Source organism: Cebus imitator, unplaced genomic scaffold, assembly GCF_001604975.1.
Source record: "Cebus imitator isolate Cc_AM_T3 unplaced genomic scaffold, Cebus_imitator-1.0 Scaffold328, whole genome shotgun sequence".
Classification (NCBI taxonomy): Eukaryota; Metazoa; Chordata; class Mammalia; order Primates; family Cebidae; genus Cebus; species Cebus imitator.
The window spans coordinates 760,766-779,105 of NW_016107643.1; the positions used below are offsets into that span (position 1 = coordinate 760,766).

The 18,340-nt window shown below is 46.9% G+C and overlaps 2 protein-coding genes across 4 annotated transcripts; both read left to right on the forward strand.

Annotated features, from left to right (window-relative positions):
• The first annotated feature begins 1,365 nt into the window (after window positions 1–1,365).
• CUNH20orf141 (chromosome unknown C20orf141 homolog) lies at window positions 1,366–2,189 on the forward strand. The gene is made up of 2 exons (XM_017504753.2): window positions 1,366–1,804; window positions 1,898–2,189. The coding sequence occupies exons 1-2, from the start codon at window positions 1,539–1,541 to the stop codon at window positions 2,133–2,135; spliced, it is 504 nt and encodes a 167-aa protein (XP_017360242.1). The 5' UTR covers window positions 1,366–1,538; the 3' UTR covers window positions 2,136–2,189.
• Window positions 2,190–2,660: 471 nt separating this feature from the next.
• TMEM239 (transmembrane protein 239) lies at window positions 2,661–6,639 on the forward strand. Of its 3 annotated transcripts, none has more exons than XM_037730055.1 (2): window positions 2,661–2,776; window positions 2,862–6,639. In XM_037730055.1, the coding sequence occupies exon 2, from the start codon at window positions 2,910–2,912 to the stop codon at window positions 3,366–3,368; it is 459 nt and encodes a 152-aa protein (XP_037585983.1). In that variant the 5' UTR covers window positions 2,661–2,776; window positions 2,862–2,909; the 3' UTR covers window positions 3,369–6,639. The 3 variants fall into 3 exon arrangements, with proteins under 3 accessions (XP_037585983.1, XP_017360243.1, XP_037585982.1); XM_017504754.2 differs by having other exon boundaries at window positions 2,692–2,776; window positions 2,899–3,381; XM_037730054.1 differs by having other exon boundaries at window positions 2,694–2,764; window positions 2,852–3,368.
• The last annotated feature ends 11,701 nt before the right edge of the window (window positions 6,640–18,340 follow it).

The window sequence follows — 18,340 nt, forward strand, 5'->3', positions numbered from 1 at the left end:
TATACCCTTTCCCATTATGGACAAATCTACCCCTAAAGCCCAGTTACTGGATAAGCAAAAAGAGCCAGAGCAAGGACAATCAGTCGATGGTCCCTAGGGCTGGTGACATTGGTTCTTTGGGCTGTGAAGCCCACTTCCACCAAAGAGATCAGGGCCACAAGGCCTGAGTCTTTGGGAAAGGCCTTCTGGAGGCAGATATACAGTCTGATTCTTGTTCTGTCTCCTCTCCTAGGGGCTGTATGGCCACTGTCTCCCCTTTTGCCACCCCTACCAGTTTTCGTTCAATGTATGATATGTTGGCAAAGATTAAGTTCTCTTTTTTTTTTTTTTTTTGAGACGGAGTTTCACTCTTGTTACCCAGGCTGAAGTGCAATGGCACGATCTCGGCTCACCGCAACCTCCGCCTCCTGGGTACAGGCAATTCTTCTGCCTCAACCTCCTGAGTAGCTGGGATTACAGGCACGCAACACCATGCCCAGCTAATGTTTTGTATTTTTAGTAGAGACGGGGTTTCACCATGTTGACCAGGATGGTCTCGATCTCTTGACCTCGTGATCCACCCGCCTCGGCCTCCCAAAGTGCTGGGATTACAGGCTTGAGCCACCGCGCCCGGCAAGTTCTCTTAATTCTGACACATTTCTACTCTTGCCTCTCAAGTCACTAAACTGAGATGTGCTGGAACCCCTGTGGCCACCACTCATTTACAAATTATCAGTGTATTGTGATCTACTGATAATCCAAGTGACCAAACCCTTCACTAGATGCTTATTTTCCTTACATTCATTCTCAGAGTGTAACCTTAACCTCTAATCTCGGGCTACTAGGTCACAGTCCACTTAGGTTCATGTCCTCTGCCTGATTTCTGGAACCCCAGTATGCATAATACCTCCTATAAACTACCGCTTAGAACACCTGAACAGCCCCCTCCTCTCCCACCTCCATTTAGCAGGTTATGCGGGAGCCTGGTGGAACTGCAGGCCTGAAAAATCCCCAGAAGGGCCCACAGGGAAGACAGCTGGGGACAGAAATATTGAATGATCTGCCCCTGAACATGCAGCTCTGAAAACTCACAGGAAGAAGAAAGCAGATCTCGCTCCCTTGGACAGATGCCTAAGTAGTAATGGGGTTAGAGTGCCTTCCTGACAACTCAGATCCCCAAGGGAGGGCCCTAGGGCAGAGAATCAGCAATGGCAAGAGGATGAGTCTTAGTTCTCAGAAATCTCTGACTTCCCAGCTAAGCCCCACCTAGGCCACCAGCTGCTTATGAGGCCAGAGCTGCAGCGGCAGCCCCCTCCCTACCCCAGGGCCCCACCTGGCAACAGCTCACAATGCCCCAGGTGCTGTCCTAGAATGCTGACCAAAGTGGGAGCAGGTGAGGAGGGTTTAGGGGATGAGTATGGTGGAGGGGGAGACTCCACAGGAGCCTAATTCCCCACTCTGAGCCCACCCTTGTGTCTGCCAGGGCCCTACCCCTTCCCCCATTCCCACCCCATGATCCCTTTTAGGACTAGCTCATCCTGTCACTGCCACCTCTCTCCATGACCCAGCTCTGTTTACCCAGACCCAAAGCCCTTGCAGATCCGATCCCAGTCCCTCCCAGGGGTCTGGATGCTGGGGAGGGGTCGAGTCATCCAGTGCATGCTCGTATGTCCCCCTGGGGCTCTAGCTGGGCCCAGCTCCTGGACAGTGTCCTAGGGCTGGGGGCACTAGGGATGATGATTCAGGCATTCTGTTCCACGACTGGCCCAGCCCTACTGCTGCTGCTGCTGCTGGTCAGCTTCCTCACCTTCGACCTGCTCCATAGGTAAGTGGACAGCAGCCTGGCAGGTGGGCATTGTAGGTAGGCAGTCTAGTGGACAACTTCCCTAAACCCAGCCACCACCCTTTCTCTCCACAGGCCCGCAGGTGGCACACAGCCACAGCGCAAACTTCTCACCAGGGGCCAGAGTCAGGGGGCCGGTGAGGGTCCAGGACAGCAGGAGGCTCTACTCCTACAAATGGGGGCAGTGTCGGGACAACTTCGCCTCCAGGATGCGCTGCTGCTGCTGCTCATGGGACCTGGCCTGCTCCTGAGAGCCTGCAGCATGCCCTTGACCCTGCTTGCCCTGGCTTTCTGCCTCCATTCTTGGGCCTGAGAGCCCCTCCCAAAAACTCAGTGTCCTTCAAATATACAATGGCCATCCTCCTTCCTCAGGTCCCTTTTTCTCCTTCCTGGCTGGGCAGGTGGGACGATACCCCTTTCTTCCCAGCCTGAACCTCACAGGACCTCCAGTCCCATAACATAGGTATTGGATACCTGGGTCTGAGTCTTGGGGCAGCAAAAGAAGGCAGGACACGAGCCAGGGAGCCTGGGGAAGGATGTGGCAGCTATCTCAGAGCCTGTGGGTTTGGGGCCGCCACTCTGGCCTCTTCTGTGGTTCTAGAGAATGAAGGTCCAGACAGAAGAGAACAGGGTGGAAGCGGGTGGATATCAGCCAGCAGGGAAAGCAAGGAAGGGTCAGGGATCCCGGGAGGGCTTTCCGTGAGAAAGCATGAGTAACTACACCTGCAGGGCTCCGAGGCTCCCCTGCTAGCCTGGAGGGTCCATGCAGAGGGACTTGGGTGGGCCTCACACCCTGCAGTGGATCCTCTCTTGGTGGGACCCCACCCCAGCCCGGGTCACAAAGGGGCTCCTCTGGGGAGGGTAGGGGTAGATGAGAGTGAGGACTTGGATCTGCCTGCCAGGCCATCCTGGGCACTGCAAGAAGCAACATGACTTAGGTAACTCTGCCCAGAGGTAAGTCTCAGGCCCCAGCTCTGTTGTCCCACCCACCCATGTTGGTGCCCTCCTGACCCCTGCACCCCCTTTCTGCCTTCCTGAGGTCCCAGGCATCTCCAAGGCCCTGGCCCTCTCCCCAGGTGCACCAGCCATGATGCAGCAGCCGCGAGTGGAGACAGATACCATCGGGGCTGGTGAGGGGCCACAGCAGACAGCGCCCTGGTCGGCCTGGTTCACACGGCAAGGCTGGGTGCGCTGGTTGGCATCCCATGTGCCCCGGAGCTGGATTCAGTGGTGGAACACCTCAAGCTGGCAGCAACCGCTGCAGCGCCTGCTGTGGGGTCTGGAGGGGATACTCTACCTGCTGCTGGCACTGATGCTGTGCCATGCACTTTTCACCACTGGCTCCTACCTGCTGAGCTCCTTGTGGCCCGTTGTGGCCGCGGTGTGGCGCCATGTGCTGCCGGCTCTCCTGCTGCTGTTGCTCAGTGCCCTGCCCGCCCTCCTCTTCATGGCATCCTTCCTGCTGCTCTTCTCCACGCTGCTGAGCCTTGTGGGCCTCCTCACCTCCATGACTCACCCAGCCTACGCTCAGGACTTGGATCAATAGAAGGGCAACTCCATCCCGCTGCCTGCATCTGTTGAGCCCTGGCCTAGAGCCTGAGACCCTGCTGGGAGAGGAAGGGCAACGGGACCAGGACCCCCTGGATTGACAGGCCCCAGACCTCCAGTCCCTAACAGGTAGACTGGCCTGACCCCTGGGCACCTTCCTCAAGCCATTGCTGCAGCTTCATGGTGTGAGGGGCGGGGGGCTTTGAGAAGAGGGGCCAAGACAGATGGTTTAGCCATTGGTAGAAACGGCTTAGCCAGGGGCAGAGCCTGGCCAAGCCACCAAGAGCGCCCATGTGGATTTGGTGATACCCGTGAAGCCCCCTCGGCAACTGACAGCATCGTTTTCTCACAGCCACTCAGCTGTCTCAGCTTCAGACTCACTGAGAACTTCTACCTGGGTACCCCTGGTCTTGCCATTCCTCCCACCAATCCCCTCTTTCCATTTCCAGGAGAACCACAGACTCTAGAGAGCGTCGCAGTGACAGAAAACCTATCAGGGAGAAGGCTGACCAGAAGCCCCAGGAAACCTCAACTCACTCGCCTTCCAGACCTTGCAACCCATTCATCGTCCTCCCTAGACTTCCTTCTTCCTGCCTCAGTCCACATTCCCAAGTCTGAGAAATGGACCAACTGGGGTCAGATAGTACGAACTCACTCTCTAAGAGTCCCAAGGTCTGTTATGGAAAAATGGTCAAGAAGTCCCATTTCACCCACTTACACAATGTGTGGCCTTGGCCAATTAATTCATTTGAGCCTCAGTGTTAGGTGGGCCACCCCTGTCATGGGGTTGTTGTGAGTCAAGGGCAATATCTGTTTGTGAAGCATTTTGTAAAAACCAAAAAGCTGTAAGATGCTGTTTTGAGCTCTAAGAATATTCCGTATGCTCAAAAGATCTTTTGACCCCAAAGACTGCTGAAGAAATAGGAAGCTTCTCTGGCTTTCAGATCAATTCTCTGTCCTAGATAGAATTTTGGCCCTAGAATGGTTAACAAGAGGCTGGATAAGTGTGGACAAGATGTAAAAGGTCATGTGCCATGAAATCTCAAAATGTGCAGATGTGGAACTATTTTGATTGTGAAATGCTTGGGCCTGGGGCTGGGTGCCAGGAGATGGTTGCACAGCTCTGTGAGTGGGGGGAGCATAACCTCAGGGTTTCCAAAACTGACCCAGCAAGCCACTCAGGCACCAGAAGGGCCTTGGAAGGGGAAATCCTTTGATGCCCTGAATGCTGACCATTTGTTTGCCTGCTGGCCCCTCCAACAAAACATTGAGTGATCGGTTATCACCAAGTAAGGTACATGATAGACAACTTTATCCACACGTGACCCCCACCCAATCCCTGGCCATCCCCAACTCCCGCCCACTTCTGATCCCTGCTTTATATGTAACCCTAAAATCCTTGCTCTTGAAGCCCCAGACCCAACGTCCCCCTCTCTTGCCCCATAAATACTTAGGCCCTTGGGACCAGCCCCTAGAACCCTGGTTCATTTTTGCCTTAGAGTTTTTCGACCCTCCGTGCCACTGGTTAGATGACTTCAGCATCAGTGCCCAAAACCCAAGGTCCAGTTCTTCCTTCCTGTTTCTTTGTAGTTCTCTCTGAATTATGGCCTGGTAGTGAGGGCGAGGTGGGACATGGAGCTGACGTGCCTCATGGTTAGATGGTTTTGGTGTATGAGCTGAGGCTGGGCTTGAATCCCAGAACTCTCACTTACTACCTCCATTGCCTTAGCAGAAATTGCTAAACCTTGCTCAACCTCACTTTCCTTATGGGTAAAACTAAAGCAAGAGCCCCTGTCTCACGGCTTCTGGCATGCAAGTGAAGGACTGGGACCGCTCCTAGCACCACAAACTATAGCTATCCTGTGAACATCCCATTTTAGAGAGGAGAAGTCAGGCCCAGGATAGTCATTGACCAGTGGCAAGGCAAGGCCATCTGACTCCTACCAGGCTACTCAAGGGAAGGTGAACGGCGCAAAGGAAATACAAACAACTAAACTGAAGACTCCATGGCTTCTCAAGAGCTCCTATCAGAGCTAAAGCCCACGTCTAGGGAGGTTATGAGCCAAATCAATCTAGACATCTGGTGGGCTGAGGATTCAGGGTCCCACGTAGTGAGGACAGAGACCAGGTTGCCTGGCCTGGATCCGTTATTGACTTGGTCATGCATTGCTAGCCAGGGACATTGCTCTGGAACCTCGGGTCCATTCCAACGAAGGGAGAGAGGAGTTTTGGGCCCTTATCATAGGCACTGGTGGATGAGATGTGGGCAGGAACAAGAAGACTTTCTTCCTTTCCCCACAGAATATATACATTTTACCCTCCTGCCCAGCTGGTATGGGGTAAGGAGGTGCAGCCAGACTGGAAAGCAGATGGGCAATACTCAACAAATTAGATCAACATATACCCTAGGACCCAGAACCCCAGAATGAATTTTCACAGAGGCCTATAAAAGTCTTGCTCCCCAAAATGTGGTCCCAGAATCAGCAAAAAAGGCATCACCTAGAAGCTAGTTGGAAATGCAGTCTCAGGCCCTGCTCCAGACCGGCTGAATCAGAGCCTGCATTTCGTTTCTTTTTTTTTTGAGACAGAGTCTCACTCTGTTGTCCAGACGGGATTGCAGTGGTGCAATCTTGGTTCACTGCACTCTGCCTCTCAGGTTCAAGTGATTCTCCTGCCTCAGCCTCCTGAGTAGCTGGGATTACAGGCACCCGCCAACATGTCTGGCTAATTTTTGTATTTTTAGTAGAGACAGGGTTTCACCATGGCCAGGCTGGTCTTGAATTTCTGACCTCAGGTGATCCGCCCACCTCAGCCTCCCAAAGTGCTAGGATTACAGCATTAGCCACGGTGCCGAGCCAAGAGCCCACATTTTAACAAGATTCCCAGGTGATAAATTGCACCCTGTTTGAGAAGCGAAGCGTAAGAGGGTATTATGAGAATGCCTATTGCACTGTTACTAGTGGGAGCAGGGTAGGTAAAGGGAAGGGTAAAACAAGGTAGATGGGCCCTCTGGAAAGGAGGCAGCAGTTAGAAGGGGCAGAAGGTACACAGACCAATCTTAACATCTTAGCATTGAATAAGAAATGGAACGATAATTCCTTTTACACAAATTTAAAAGGCATTTCAGCAAAACAAGACACTTTTTGGCGAGAACACGTAAAAATGAAAGATAAACAGAATGAAATGAACAACTCTAGGGGCAGGCAAATGGGGGTAGGGTATAGGGATAGCAGGCAATAAAGCTCGAGACTTTGCAGAGGCAAAACGTGATACCATCAACATCATTCCTGAAATTCCTTTAAAAGGAGAAAAACTCATCCATTTAGAGTTAAAAGCCTTAAAAATGCAAGTCTGGGGAGAATGAGCATGTTGAAATGATGGAGTTCTAAGCCATTCTGGTTTGAGCCAGGAAGGGCGAGCCTTCCTATTGGCCTGTGTGTGACCTGGGCTGCTGGGTGGACGGTTTTGCCTGCCCTCCCCCACCGCACCTCGCAGCCAGCTCTCCTGGGACTGGACTGTGGGCCGGAAATCCAGCAATCACTTCGGCCTGGCCAGAAAAATAAGGTCAAGGAGAGCATAAGGAACCGGAGAGGAGGCGGTGACAGCGAGAGGGGCCTTGCGTCTAAGGAGAGAGGGGATCCACATTGGTGCAGACTTGTGCTGGAGGATGGGTGGGGGTGCGCAATAGGGTTTCCCTCCTCCCTAAGGAACAGGGAAGGCGACATCGGGGGAGCAAGCTGCTGAGGGGCTCCTTCAAGAGATGGAGCGTCAGTCGCCACTCACGGAAGGAGAGGGGTCCCCGAAAGAAGGAAGATTTGCGACACCCAGGAACCTCCAAGGGCCAGCTGCGGGAAACCGCGAGGGCGGTGCTCGCCTTCAAACTCGCGGGTGCAGAGAGAGGGGGAAGTTCGGAGAGCCTGAGCGAAACTGGGGGTCAGGGGAGCGGCAGCCGGCCACGGGGAAGGAAGGAGGGAGGAGACAGGGTCGTCAGGGAGGGGGAGGACGCCTGTGCAGCGCGCGCTAGACGCCCAAGGCCCGGGGGCAGGGACAGGGGCACTGAGGCCGCGGTCAAGGACGCGCCGGGAGGGAAGGGGCCACTTCGGGCAGGGTGCATTGAGAAGACCAGTAGTTGGTCAGGTAGCAGTTACTCTGAGGCTTTGGAAGGCGCGCTGGCTGATCCCCTGCGGTGGGGACCGCGCGAGGACACTGGAGTCCGGCCGCGGGGTGCGAAGCACCGAGGGCACTGCTCTCCCCGATGCCCAGGCGCCCGGAGACGGGCGAGGGCGACGGCTGGAGGGGGCAGAGGCCGGAGCGATGACCTTCGGGCAGAGGCGGACAGACGAGGGTCTGAGGCTGGGAGAGAAGCCCCAAGCCTGTCCTGGGTGAAAGGGCCGTGGGCATCCACACCGGCAATGTGCTGGCGGCCCTGAGAAGCGTCGATGTCCCGGGACACGCCGCACACGGACTGGGGACCGACGGCCCAGGGCGAGCCCTCTGGCTTTGGCAACGAGGGAGAAGGTTTGGCGGGGGTAGGAGGTAGGAAGGGACGTGGGGGAGGGGTGTCCCACAGGCTAAGACAACAGCACTCGGGGCGGGTCGAGAGGGTAAGAAGAGAAATCTCAGGCCCACCGTCATCACAGTGGCAGCTTCGTTGACTCTCACCCTTGCCCCAAATCTCCGGCCTGTCCCCACTCCCCGTCACCAGAGACCCAGAGGCAACGACGGCAGAGTTCCTGAGAACCCTGGAGAAGGAACAGCCCGATACAGCCGACTGAGCTGGGACTCCGACTCCTGGCACAGCTCCAGCCTGATATTATCCATGGCCCTGAGGTAAAGAGCTGGCATTTGTGAGGCTCCAACAGGGTGTGATTGCAGCCACCTTTGGACAAGTTTTTTGGTTTGTTTTTGTTTTTTTTCTGCTGAGCATTTTCATCTATATTCTGGAGCTCATATTTGCATTCTTTGTACTGATTTTGTTACCGACCCTCAACTCAAGGGGGGTCTTTGATTCCAGTGGGTTTTTTTTCCCCCTGCTTGATGCCGTTCATGCCAATAGAATGAGACCAGGCTCAGTTAAGCAGAGCAGAAACTTTATCGTTGATCAAAGAAAGGAGAAGGGGAGCTTGTGCTCAAAGCACCTTTTTGGGGAGTTGGGGGTAGGGTGAAAGGGGTTTGTAAGATGTCTTAGGGCAGGTAGGTAGAGACTGAGGGCGGGGATTCCTGGAAAGGTAGGGCTTTCCAAGGAAAACTGAATTGTGTTCAGTCTCTCCTTCACCCTAGCCCTATATGTGCCCTGGCAAGGTGCAGCTCTACCCCCAACCCTGCATGGAGATTTCAATATGGTAATGAGGCAAGGATTCAGGGTAGTACTGTGAGGTCTCTTCTCATTTTGTGGCTCCTTTGTGGTTCCTGGCTTCCAGCCTCCATTTTTGGAAGCAAGCACAGCTGTGGACACAGGTTAATTTCACAGGTTTTGGGGCTTGCTGAAAGACTTGGGTCACTCTCAGGTGACAATTCCCTACCTTGAAAATATTTTCCATCTTAAAAGAACTTGATTTAATATCTGTTGGTTCTATCATATTTTCCAGGTTGTGTCTTCAAATGTCTTACCCCCAAAATACCAGGTTTTAAAATTAATATATGATATCGTATCCTGGTAAAATATTTGTAACATGTATGAAAGTTATGAACCTCTCTAAACTGAGAGACCACATCAATCTAAAAGACAGATGTTATCAAGCTAGGGCCTCTTCCTGTGTGCTCCTCATCTGTCTTTTAGATTGTTGATGAACATTTGGGTTATTTCCAGGTTTTAGCTATCAATAAAACATCTATGAATAATTTTAAGTCTTTTAGTGGACAGAGTCACTCATTTCTTTTGCACTGGAATTATTGGGTCATAAAGTATGCAAATGTTCAACTTTAGTAAATGTTGCCCAATAGTCTCCAAAGTGTTTATATCAATTCGTATCAATTTCCACTGCTGTTTTGCAACCTGTCCACCTAATTTATTTGGAGTTTCTGCTCTCTAAAATTTCATCAAACATGTTATTTGCGTTTCTGTTTCTCATTTTCACTTTTGCTTGGGTGATTCCTTAGAGGAAGAGGAAATACTATGCAATCTCAGAAAAAAACCAGGAATGCAAGTTTGGTTTAACATCCAAAAAAACAATAGATGTAATTCACCAAATTATCAAACTTAAAAAAAAACCCATATGATCATTTCAATAAATAGAGAAAAGGCATTTGACAAAATACAACATCTATTCCTGATAAAAGCTCTCAGCAAACTAGGAATAAATGGAAATATTCTCAACTTGATGGAAGGCATCCATGAAAAACTTGCAGCTAGTACCATGGTAGTAGTATCAGCTATCTCATGGTGGAAAAACGGAATACTTTCCACCTAAGATCAGAAACAAAAATGTCCATTCTCACTACTTCTATTCAATGTTATAGTAAATGTCCTAGCCACTGCAATAACACAAGAAATAGAAATAAAAGGCATACCGATTGGAAAGCAGTAAGTAAAACTGTCTTTATTGGCAGATAAAAGGATCATCTATGTAGAAAATCCAAAGAACCCTATTTAAAAAGTTACTAGAATGAAGTGAATTTAACAAGGTAGTTACTACATGTACATGGTTATGATTTTGATATAAGGTCAATACACAAAAATTAATTGCACTTGCAATGAACAATCAGAATAGAAAAAACTTTAAAAATACTACTTCCAAGAACAGAAAAATATGAAGCACTTAGGGGTAAATCTGACAAAAGATGTGAAAGACCTGTACACTGATAACTATAAAATACTGCTGAGAAAATAATAAGACCTAAATAAGGTCGGGTGCAGTGGCTCATGCTTGTAATCCCAACACTTTGGGAGGCCAAGGTGGGCGGATCACGAGGTCAGGAGTTTGAGACCAGCCTGGCCTATATGGTGAAACCCTGTCTCTACTAAAAATATAAAAATTAGCTGGGCATGATGGTGCGTGACTGTAGTCCCAGCTATTCAGAAGGCTGAGGCAGAAGACTCGCTTGAACCCAGGAGGCAATACTTTGTGTATGGGGTCAGTTATGAGTCAGACATATTATTAAGATGTCAATTTCCCCCAATTTATCCATATATTCAATACAATCACAATCAAAATCCCAGCATTTTAATAGGAGTTGACAAACTCATTTTAAAACTCATATGGAAATGTAAAGGACTTAGAATAGCCAAAAGAACTGTGATAAAGGACAAAGTTGAGGCCGGGCACAGTGGCTCATGCCTGTAATCCCAGCACTTTGGGAGACGGAAGCAGGTAGATCACCTTGGAGGAGGTCAGGAGTTCAAGATCATCCCGGCCAACATGGTAAAATCCTGTCTTTACTAAAAATACAAAAATTACCCAGGTATAGTGTCTCGTGCCTGTACTCTCAGCTGCTCGAGAGGTTAAGGCAGGAGAATCGCTTGAACTCGGGAAGTAGAGGTTATAGTGAGCTGAGATCAAACCATTGCACTCCAGCCTAGGCGACGAGGGAAATTCCATCTCAAAAAAAAAAAAAAAAAAAAAAAAAAGTTGAAGGACTAACACTTTTCAAAGTCAAGAGAGGGTGGTGTTGTTATACAGACAGACAAATAGGGCCGGGCTTGGTGGCTCATGCCTGTAATCCCCACACTTTGGGAGGCCAAGGCGGATAGATCACCTGAGATCGGGAGTTCAAGACCCCCAGTCTGATGAACATTGTGAAACCCCATCTCTACTAAAAATACAAAATCAGCCAGGCATGATAGTGCATGCCTATAATCCCAGCTACTCAGGAGGCTGAGGCAGGAGGATCGCTTGAACCTGGGAGGCAGAGGTTGCAGTCAGCTGAGATCGTGCCATTGCACTCTAGCCTGGGCAACAAGAGTGAAACTTCATCTCAAAATAAATAAATAAATAAATGAAAGACAGACAAATAGACTAGTGGAACAGAGTAGAGTCCATAATTAGAGCCACATGTATATGAACAAGTGAGTCTCAATGCAGGTGCAAAGGTAATTTAGTGGAGAAAGAACAGTCTTCAACCAATGGTGCTGAACCAGTGTATATTCATATAAAATGAATTTCAAATTATACCTTACACCATAAACAAAAATTAACTCGAACTTGATCATAGACCTAAATGTGAAACCAAAAACTATAAACCTTCTAAGAGGAAACATAGAAAAAAAATAGTTGTAACCTTGGATTAGGCAAAGATTTCTTATATATGACACCAAAAGCACAATCCATAAAATAAAAATTTGATTAACTGTACTGTATCAAAATTTAAAACTTCTGTTATTGAAAATACACTGTTAAGAAAAAAAGACGACTGCAACAACCCCCATGACGCAAGTTTATCTATGTCACAACTCTTTGCATGTACCTCTACTTAAAAGTTTAAATAAATAAATAAAATAAAATAAAAAGAAAAGAAAAAAAGAAGACATGCCACAGACTGGAAGAAAGTATTTTCAGATCATATCTGATAAAAGACTTGTATCCAGAATAAAGAACTCTCAAAGTCCAATACATAAAAAGGGGGACAGAGGAAAGAGGGTGTAAAATGTGAAAAAACACTTAACAGAAGAAGATACATAGATGAAAAATAAGCACATGAAAAGATGTTCAACATCATTAGTCATTAGAAAAATGTGAATTAAAACCATAAGGGAGATACCACTACCCATCTGTTGGAATGGGTAATATTAAAAAACTGATCAGACCAAGTGCTAGCAAAGATGTGGGGGAACTACAACTCTTATACCTTGTTGGTGGGAATGTAAAATTGTAAAGCCACTTTGAAAAATGGTTTGGCAGTTTCTTAAAATGTTAAAAATATACCTACCATGTAATCTAGCCATTTCATTCTTAGGTATTTACCCCCCTAAAATGAAAACATATCTCCATACAAAGACTTGTATATAAATGTTCATAGCAGCTTTACTTATAATAGTCAAAAGCTGAAAATAACTCAAATGTCCATCAACAGGTGAATAAATATTGATAGATAAATATTGATATCCATACAACTGAATACTACTCAGTTATAAAAAGGAATAAATTGCTGATATAACATAGATGAATTTTCAGTTATTCCATTAACTCCATTCATTAAGATGAGTGAAAGATGCCAGATGAAAAAAAGAGTACCCATAAGTGGGAGCTGAACAATGAGAACACATGGACACAGGGAGGGGAACCACACACCAGGGCCAGTCAGGGGGTAGGGGGGTGAGGGGAGGGAGAACATTAGGACAAATAGCTAATGCATGCGGGGCTTAAAACCTAGATGACGGCTTGACAGGTGCAGCAAACCACAATGGCACACATATACCTATGTGACAAACCTACATGTTCTGCACTTGTATCCTGAAACTTAAAATTTTAAAAAAGGAAGAAAGGTATCTATTGAATTTTATAAAGGTACCATCCATTATAAAATTCTAGAACATACAAACTGATCTATAGTAACAGAAAGCAAATAAATACCCATGATTGCTTGGGGACAGGAGCAGGGGGATGTGAGGAAGCTATGGGGAGGAATGAGAGGGAGGAATTATAAAGAGGTAGAAGAATAAATTTCATTATCTTGATTGTGATGATTTCATAGATGTATACATATCAACTTGTATGTGAAGTTTATTGCATGTCAATCCCACTTCAATAAAGCAGGTTTTTGTTTTGTTTTTTAGAGACAGGTTCTCATTTTGTCACCCAGGCTGGAGTGCAGTGGTGCAATCATGGCTCACTGTAGCCTCACACTTCTGGGCTCAAGTGATCCGCCTGCCTCAGCCTCCCCTGTGGCTGGGACTATAGGCATTCCCCACTACACCCAGGGAATTTATTTTTTATTTTTTGTAGAGTTGGGGGCGGGTAGAGGGTGTCACTTTATAGCCCAGACTGGTCTCAAACTTCTGCCTTCAAGTGATCCTCCCACCGCAGTCTTCCAAAGCACTGAGTTCACAGGTGTCAGCCACCACACCTGGTCGAGCAGGTTTTTTTTTTTTTTTTTTTTTTTTTTTTATTGTTTTTTTTTTTTTTTTTTTTTTTTTTAAATAGGCTCATTTCCTTGCAATTAGAGTTTCTCTTTCACTGGTGTACCTGTTTAGAGGTACTTAAATACTATATTGAACACAGAACCTATGCAGGAAACTGGGTAATGCAACTGAAGGCAAGTTACCTACTTTTGCTGAGAAACTTCCAGGTTTTAAAATTTATTATTTATTTTATATATTTTTTTGAGATGGAGTTTTACTCTTGTTGCCCATACTGGAGTGCAGGGGTGTGATCTTGGTTCACTGCAACCTCTGCCTCCCGGGTTCAAGCGATTTCTCCTGCCTCAGCCTCCGAGGTAGCTGGGATTACAGGTACCTGCCACTACACCAGGCTAATTTTTGTATTTTTAGTAGAGACGGGGTTTCACCATGTTGGCCAGGATGGTCTTGAACTCCTGACCTCAAGGAATCCACCGACCTCGGCCTCCCAAAGTGCTGGGTGTAAGCAGCTGAACCTGGCCAAAACTTCCATTTAGATAAAATATTTTGGAAAAAAAAATTTGAGTTCTACTTTTCTGAGACGGAATCTTGCTCTGTTGCCCAGGCTGGAGTGCAGGAGTGTGATCTTGGCTCACTGCAACCTCCACCTCCGGGGTTCAAGTGATTCTCCTGCCTCAGCCTCCTGAGTAGGTGGGATTACAGGCGTGCATCACAAGGCTGGTCTCGAACTCCTGATCTTAAGTGATCCGCCCACGTTGGCCTCCAAAAGTGCTGGGATTACAGGTGTGAGCCACTGCACCTGGCCAAGTTTTACTCTTTTTTTTTTTTCTTTTTTTTTTTTCAGACAGAGTCTCGCTCTGTTCTCCAGGCTGGTGCAGTGGTGCGATCTTGGCTCACCGCAACCTCTGCCTCTCAGGTTCAATCAATGCTCCTGCCTCAGCCTCTGGAGTGGCTGGGATTACAGGCATGTGCCACCATGCCTGGCTATTTTTTTTACTTTTTGCTTTTTAAATTTTATTTATTTATTTATTTTTGTTGAGACTGAGTTTCGATCTTGTTGCCCAGGCTGCAGTACAGTGGCATGATCTTGGCTCACTGCAACCTCCGCCTCTTGGGTTCAAGCAGTTCTTCTACCTCAGCCTCCCAAATAGCTGAGATTACAGGTACCACCTCGCCTGGCCAATTTTTATATTTTTAGTAGAGATGAGGTTTCACCATGTTGGTCAGGCTGTCTTGAACACCTGACCTCAGATGATCCACCTGCCTTGGCCTCCCAAAGTGCTGGGATTATAGGCATGAGCCACCACGCCTGGCCAAAGTTTTACTTTTCTTAAAGATAATTTTTTTTTCCTGGAAAATAAGTGCTGACATCACAACTGAAGTGCTCATGCGTCTTTTACTCCTTTCAGGAATATCTTGGTATGGCAAAGGAATGGATACAGAGTCCATACGTTAAAACTGATTCCATGAATGAGAGGAAGTCAATGTGAGACTGTCTTGTTACATGATTTGTCAATGGTCAAATATGAATGGTTTTTGAGACAATGAAGTTTGAGTTCTCTCTTGCTTAACTAGCAAAAGAGTGGGCTTACATACCAGGGCAACTTAAGATTTCCATTATTTCCACATCTCAAAAAAAAAAAAAAAAAAAACAGGAGACAATGTAAATGTAAGTGATAACTCATATAAGGCTATTTGTAAGTTTCCTGCTTCCCAGTCACGAATGAATAAAATCTACAATAGAGAGGCCGGGCCCAGTGGCTCACGCCTGTAATCCCAGCACTTTGGGAGGCCGAGGCGGGTGGATCACGAGGTCAAGAGATCAAGACCATCCTGGTCAACATGGTGAAACCCCGTCTCTACTAAAAATACAAAAAATCAGCTGGGCATGGTGGTGCATGCCTGTAATCCCAGCTACTCAGGAGGCTGAGGCAGGAGAATTGCCTGAACCCAGGAGGCGGAGGTTGCGGTGAGCCGAGATCGCGCCATTGCACTCCAGCCTGGGTAACATGAGTGAAACTCCGTCTCAAAAAAAAAAAAAAAAAAAAATCTACAATAGAGGAGTCAAATTTTTAAGTGTCTTGTACCGTATGCTCATATAACAACAAACTGAGAAAGTTACCTCCTTTATTTAATTCTTATGATAAAGTTCAAGTTTAAAGCGATTAAGCTATTTCCAGTTTTTGTTTTGTTTTGTTTTGCTTTTTGAGATGGAATTTCACTCCTGTTGCCCAGGCTGGAGTGCAATGGCATGATCTCAGCTCACTGCAACCTTTACCTCCTGGGTTCAAGCTATTTTCCTGCCTCAGCCTCCTGAGTAGCTGGGATTATAAGCATGCACCACCATGACCGCTAATACTGTCATATTTCCACAAACTTCAAAGGAATGTTAGATTTTTCAGGACAAAGGTGTTGGGACATTGTAGTAAAGGTTATGAAACCTCACTGTGGGCCATGCCAGCCGCATAGCAAAATGAGGTGGAAATTTAAAATATGGAGGTAGGGCGAGGCATGGTTGCTCACGCCTATAATCCTAGCACTTTGGGAGGCTGAGGTGTGATCACTTGAGCCCAGGAGTTCGTGAACAGCCTGGGCAACACAGTGAAACCCCATCTCTTAAGAATCAATCAGTCAATCAATAAGTTGGGCATGGTGGCATGTGCCTGTAGTCCCAGCTGCTTGGGAGGCTGAGGTGTGAGGATCACTTGAGCCCAGCAGGTGAAGGTTGCAGTGAGCTGTGATGGTACCAGCCTGGAAAATAGAGACTCTCTCTCTCTCTCTCTCTCCATATATATATACATATATAGATGTATATTATACATATATATATACACATATACAGATGTATATATATATACGTCTATATATGTATATAGACGTATATATATATACACACACACACACACAGAGGGAGACATACATATATATGTACATATGTATATTACATACATATATGTATATTTATAAAATACATATATAGCAGTAGAATGAAGGGGATATTGAGCTCATTTGAAGTTTCCAGGTTTCTCATAGAGTGAAAGATCCAGAACTGAGATGGGGTTTGAAGCAAGTGAAAAGGCCTTGGCTAGGCTCAGTAGGGAAGGTGGCAGGATTCCTGGAGAACAGGATGGCAAACCACAGAGATCTCACTGAGGCTGTGTAACTCATTACTTTTTCCTACAAATCAATCCAGGTGTAGTTTTCTCCAGCAACACCAGGAAGCCCCAGAATCACAGGTACAAAGGCGTCTGAAGAGAGAAAAGGGTTTTGAGAAGGAAAGGCAGAGTGACAAGGAATTGGACAAACTGGATACAGCTGAAGAGGGCTGCTCCAAGGATGAGTTTTTTGTGAAAGAAAAGAAAAAAATTAATTTGGGGGCTGAGCACAGTGGCTCACATCTGTTGTCCCAGCACTTTGGGATGCCAAAGAGGGAGGATTGCTTGAGGTTAGGAGTTCAAGACCAGTCTGGGCAACATATCAAGACCTTGTCTTTACATTAAAAAAAAAAGTAAAAAAATAAATTTTAAAAATCGAATGTTGCAAAAAATGATTAAAAATTTTATCTAGGCCAGGCACAGTGGCTCACGCCTGTAATCCCAGCACTTTGGGAGGCCAAGGCAGGTGAATTAACTGAGGTCAGGAGTCTAAGAGCAGCCTGGCTAACATCATGAAACCCTGTCTCTACTAAAAATACAAAAATTAGCCAGATGTGGTGGTGTGTGTCTGTAATTTCAGCTACTCAGGAGGCAGATAGGAGAATCGCTTGAACCCAGGAGGCAGAGGTTGCAGTGAACGGAGATCATGCCAGTACACTCCAGCCTGGGCGACAGAGGGAGACTCAGTCTCAAAAAAAATAAATAAATAAATAAAAACTTATCTATGTCCCTTTTCCTTTTTGTTTGTATCAGAGAAAGGTGATCTTTAGTTTCAGGGACTGTGCTGATGCTTTTGCACACTGTCTCATTTAGTTTCTCTAAAGGGTTTTATTAAATCATCTTGTCTGTGACTTAACAAAGGTCTGGTCAGTTTCCAGCACCAGTGTGTGTTGATTTATTAGCTTCCCTTCATTTGCATTTAGTCTAGTAGATGGCTAGCATTTCATTAATAAGTAACGAAAGTTAACACCAAGAATTCTGCATCCTTCTCTTCCAACCATTCTACTTCAAAATTATTTATGGGGTCTTCATGTTACCTTTTATTTCTGCCCTCACATCATTTATCAGTCCACTGCTATGCTCCATCCCTCACATTTTAGCTCACACTCCACTACTGATGTTCTTTGTAGGGTCATGAACCTCGGATCAAGACTACCTGTTAAAACTGAAATCCTGTACCTTCCTGCTTTTAACTTCTGCAATGGAGCTTAAAATAGCCTCTCTACCACCACCCCTATCCTGACGCCCACCTTGGATTTTGTCTCCCTCAGCTCCTTTTCTGTCTCACCACCGCCACTAAAGAGGTTGGTCTGTGTTCTCTCTCCCTCCACCCTCATCAATCACATTATAAGTTTTGAATAGGTCTCCCACTTGGGCTTGGGAGCATCTGGTTTAATTCCAACCACTTATTGTGTGTCCACTATGCGCCAGTAATTACGCAAGATAACATAATGAGTCTTCCTATCTCCAGGGGTAGATGAATACTGAATATACACATGAATGCATGAGACTGGAGGTATGGGTAAGAAGTAGCCAGATCCAAAATTCTGTACAAAATATTGACAGTTTCCACTCAGTCCTTGATTTTTCCCCAATCCCAAAGAGGTGCTGACAATAGGGACCCCCTCCAGGATCTTTGCTAAATACACATGTTCTGGTGAGGTTGGAAATATGTATGAGACAGTACACATTCAGTTTCTAAATAGTGTGAGGTCAAAGGCCCAATGTCAGACAGGGCCCAGAGGCAACCTCCTCAGTTTTTAAGATCATAGTTTGGGGTACCCACTTCACACAGGAATC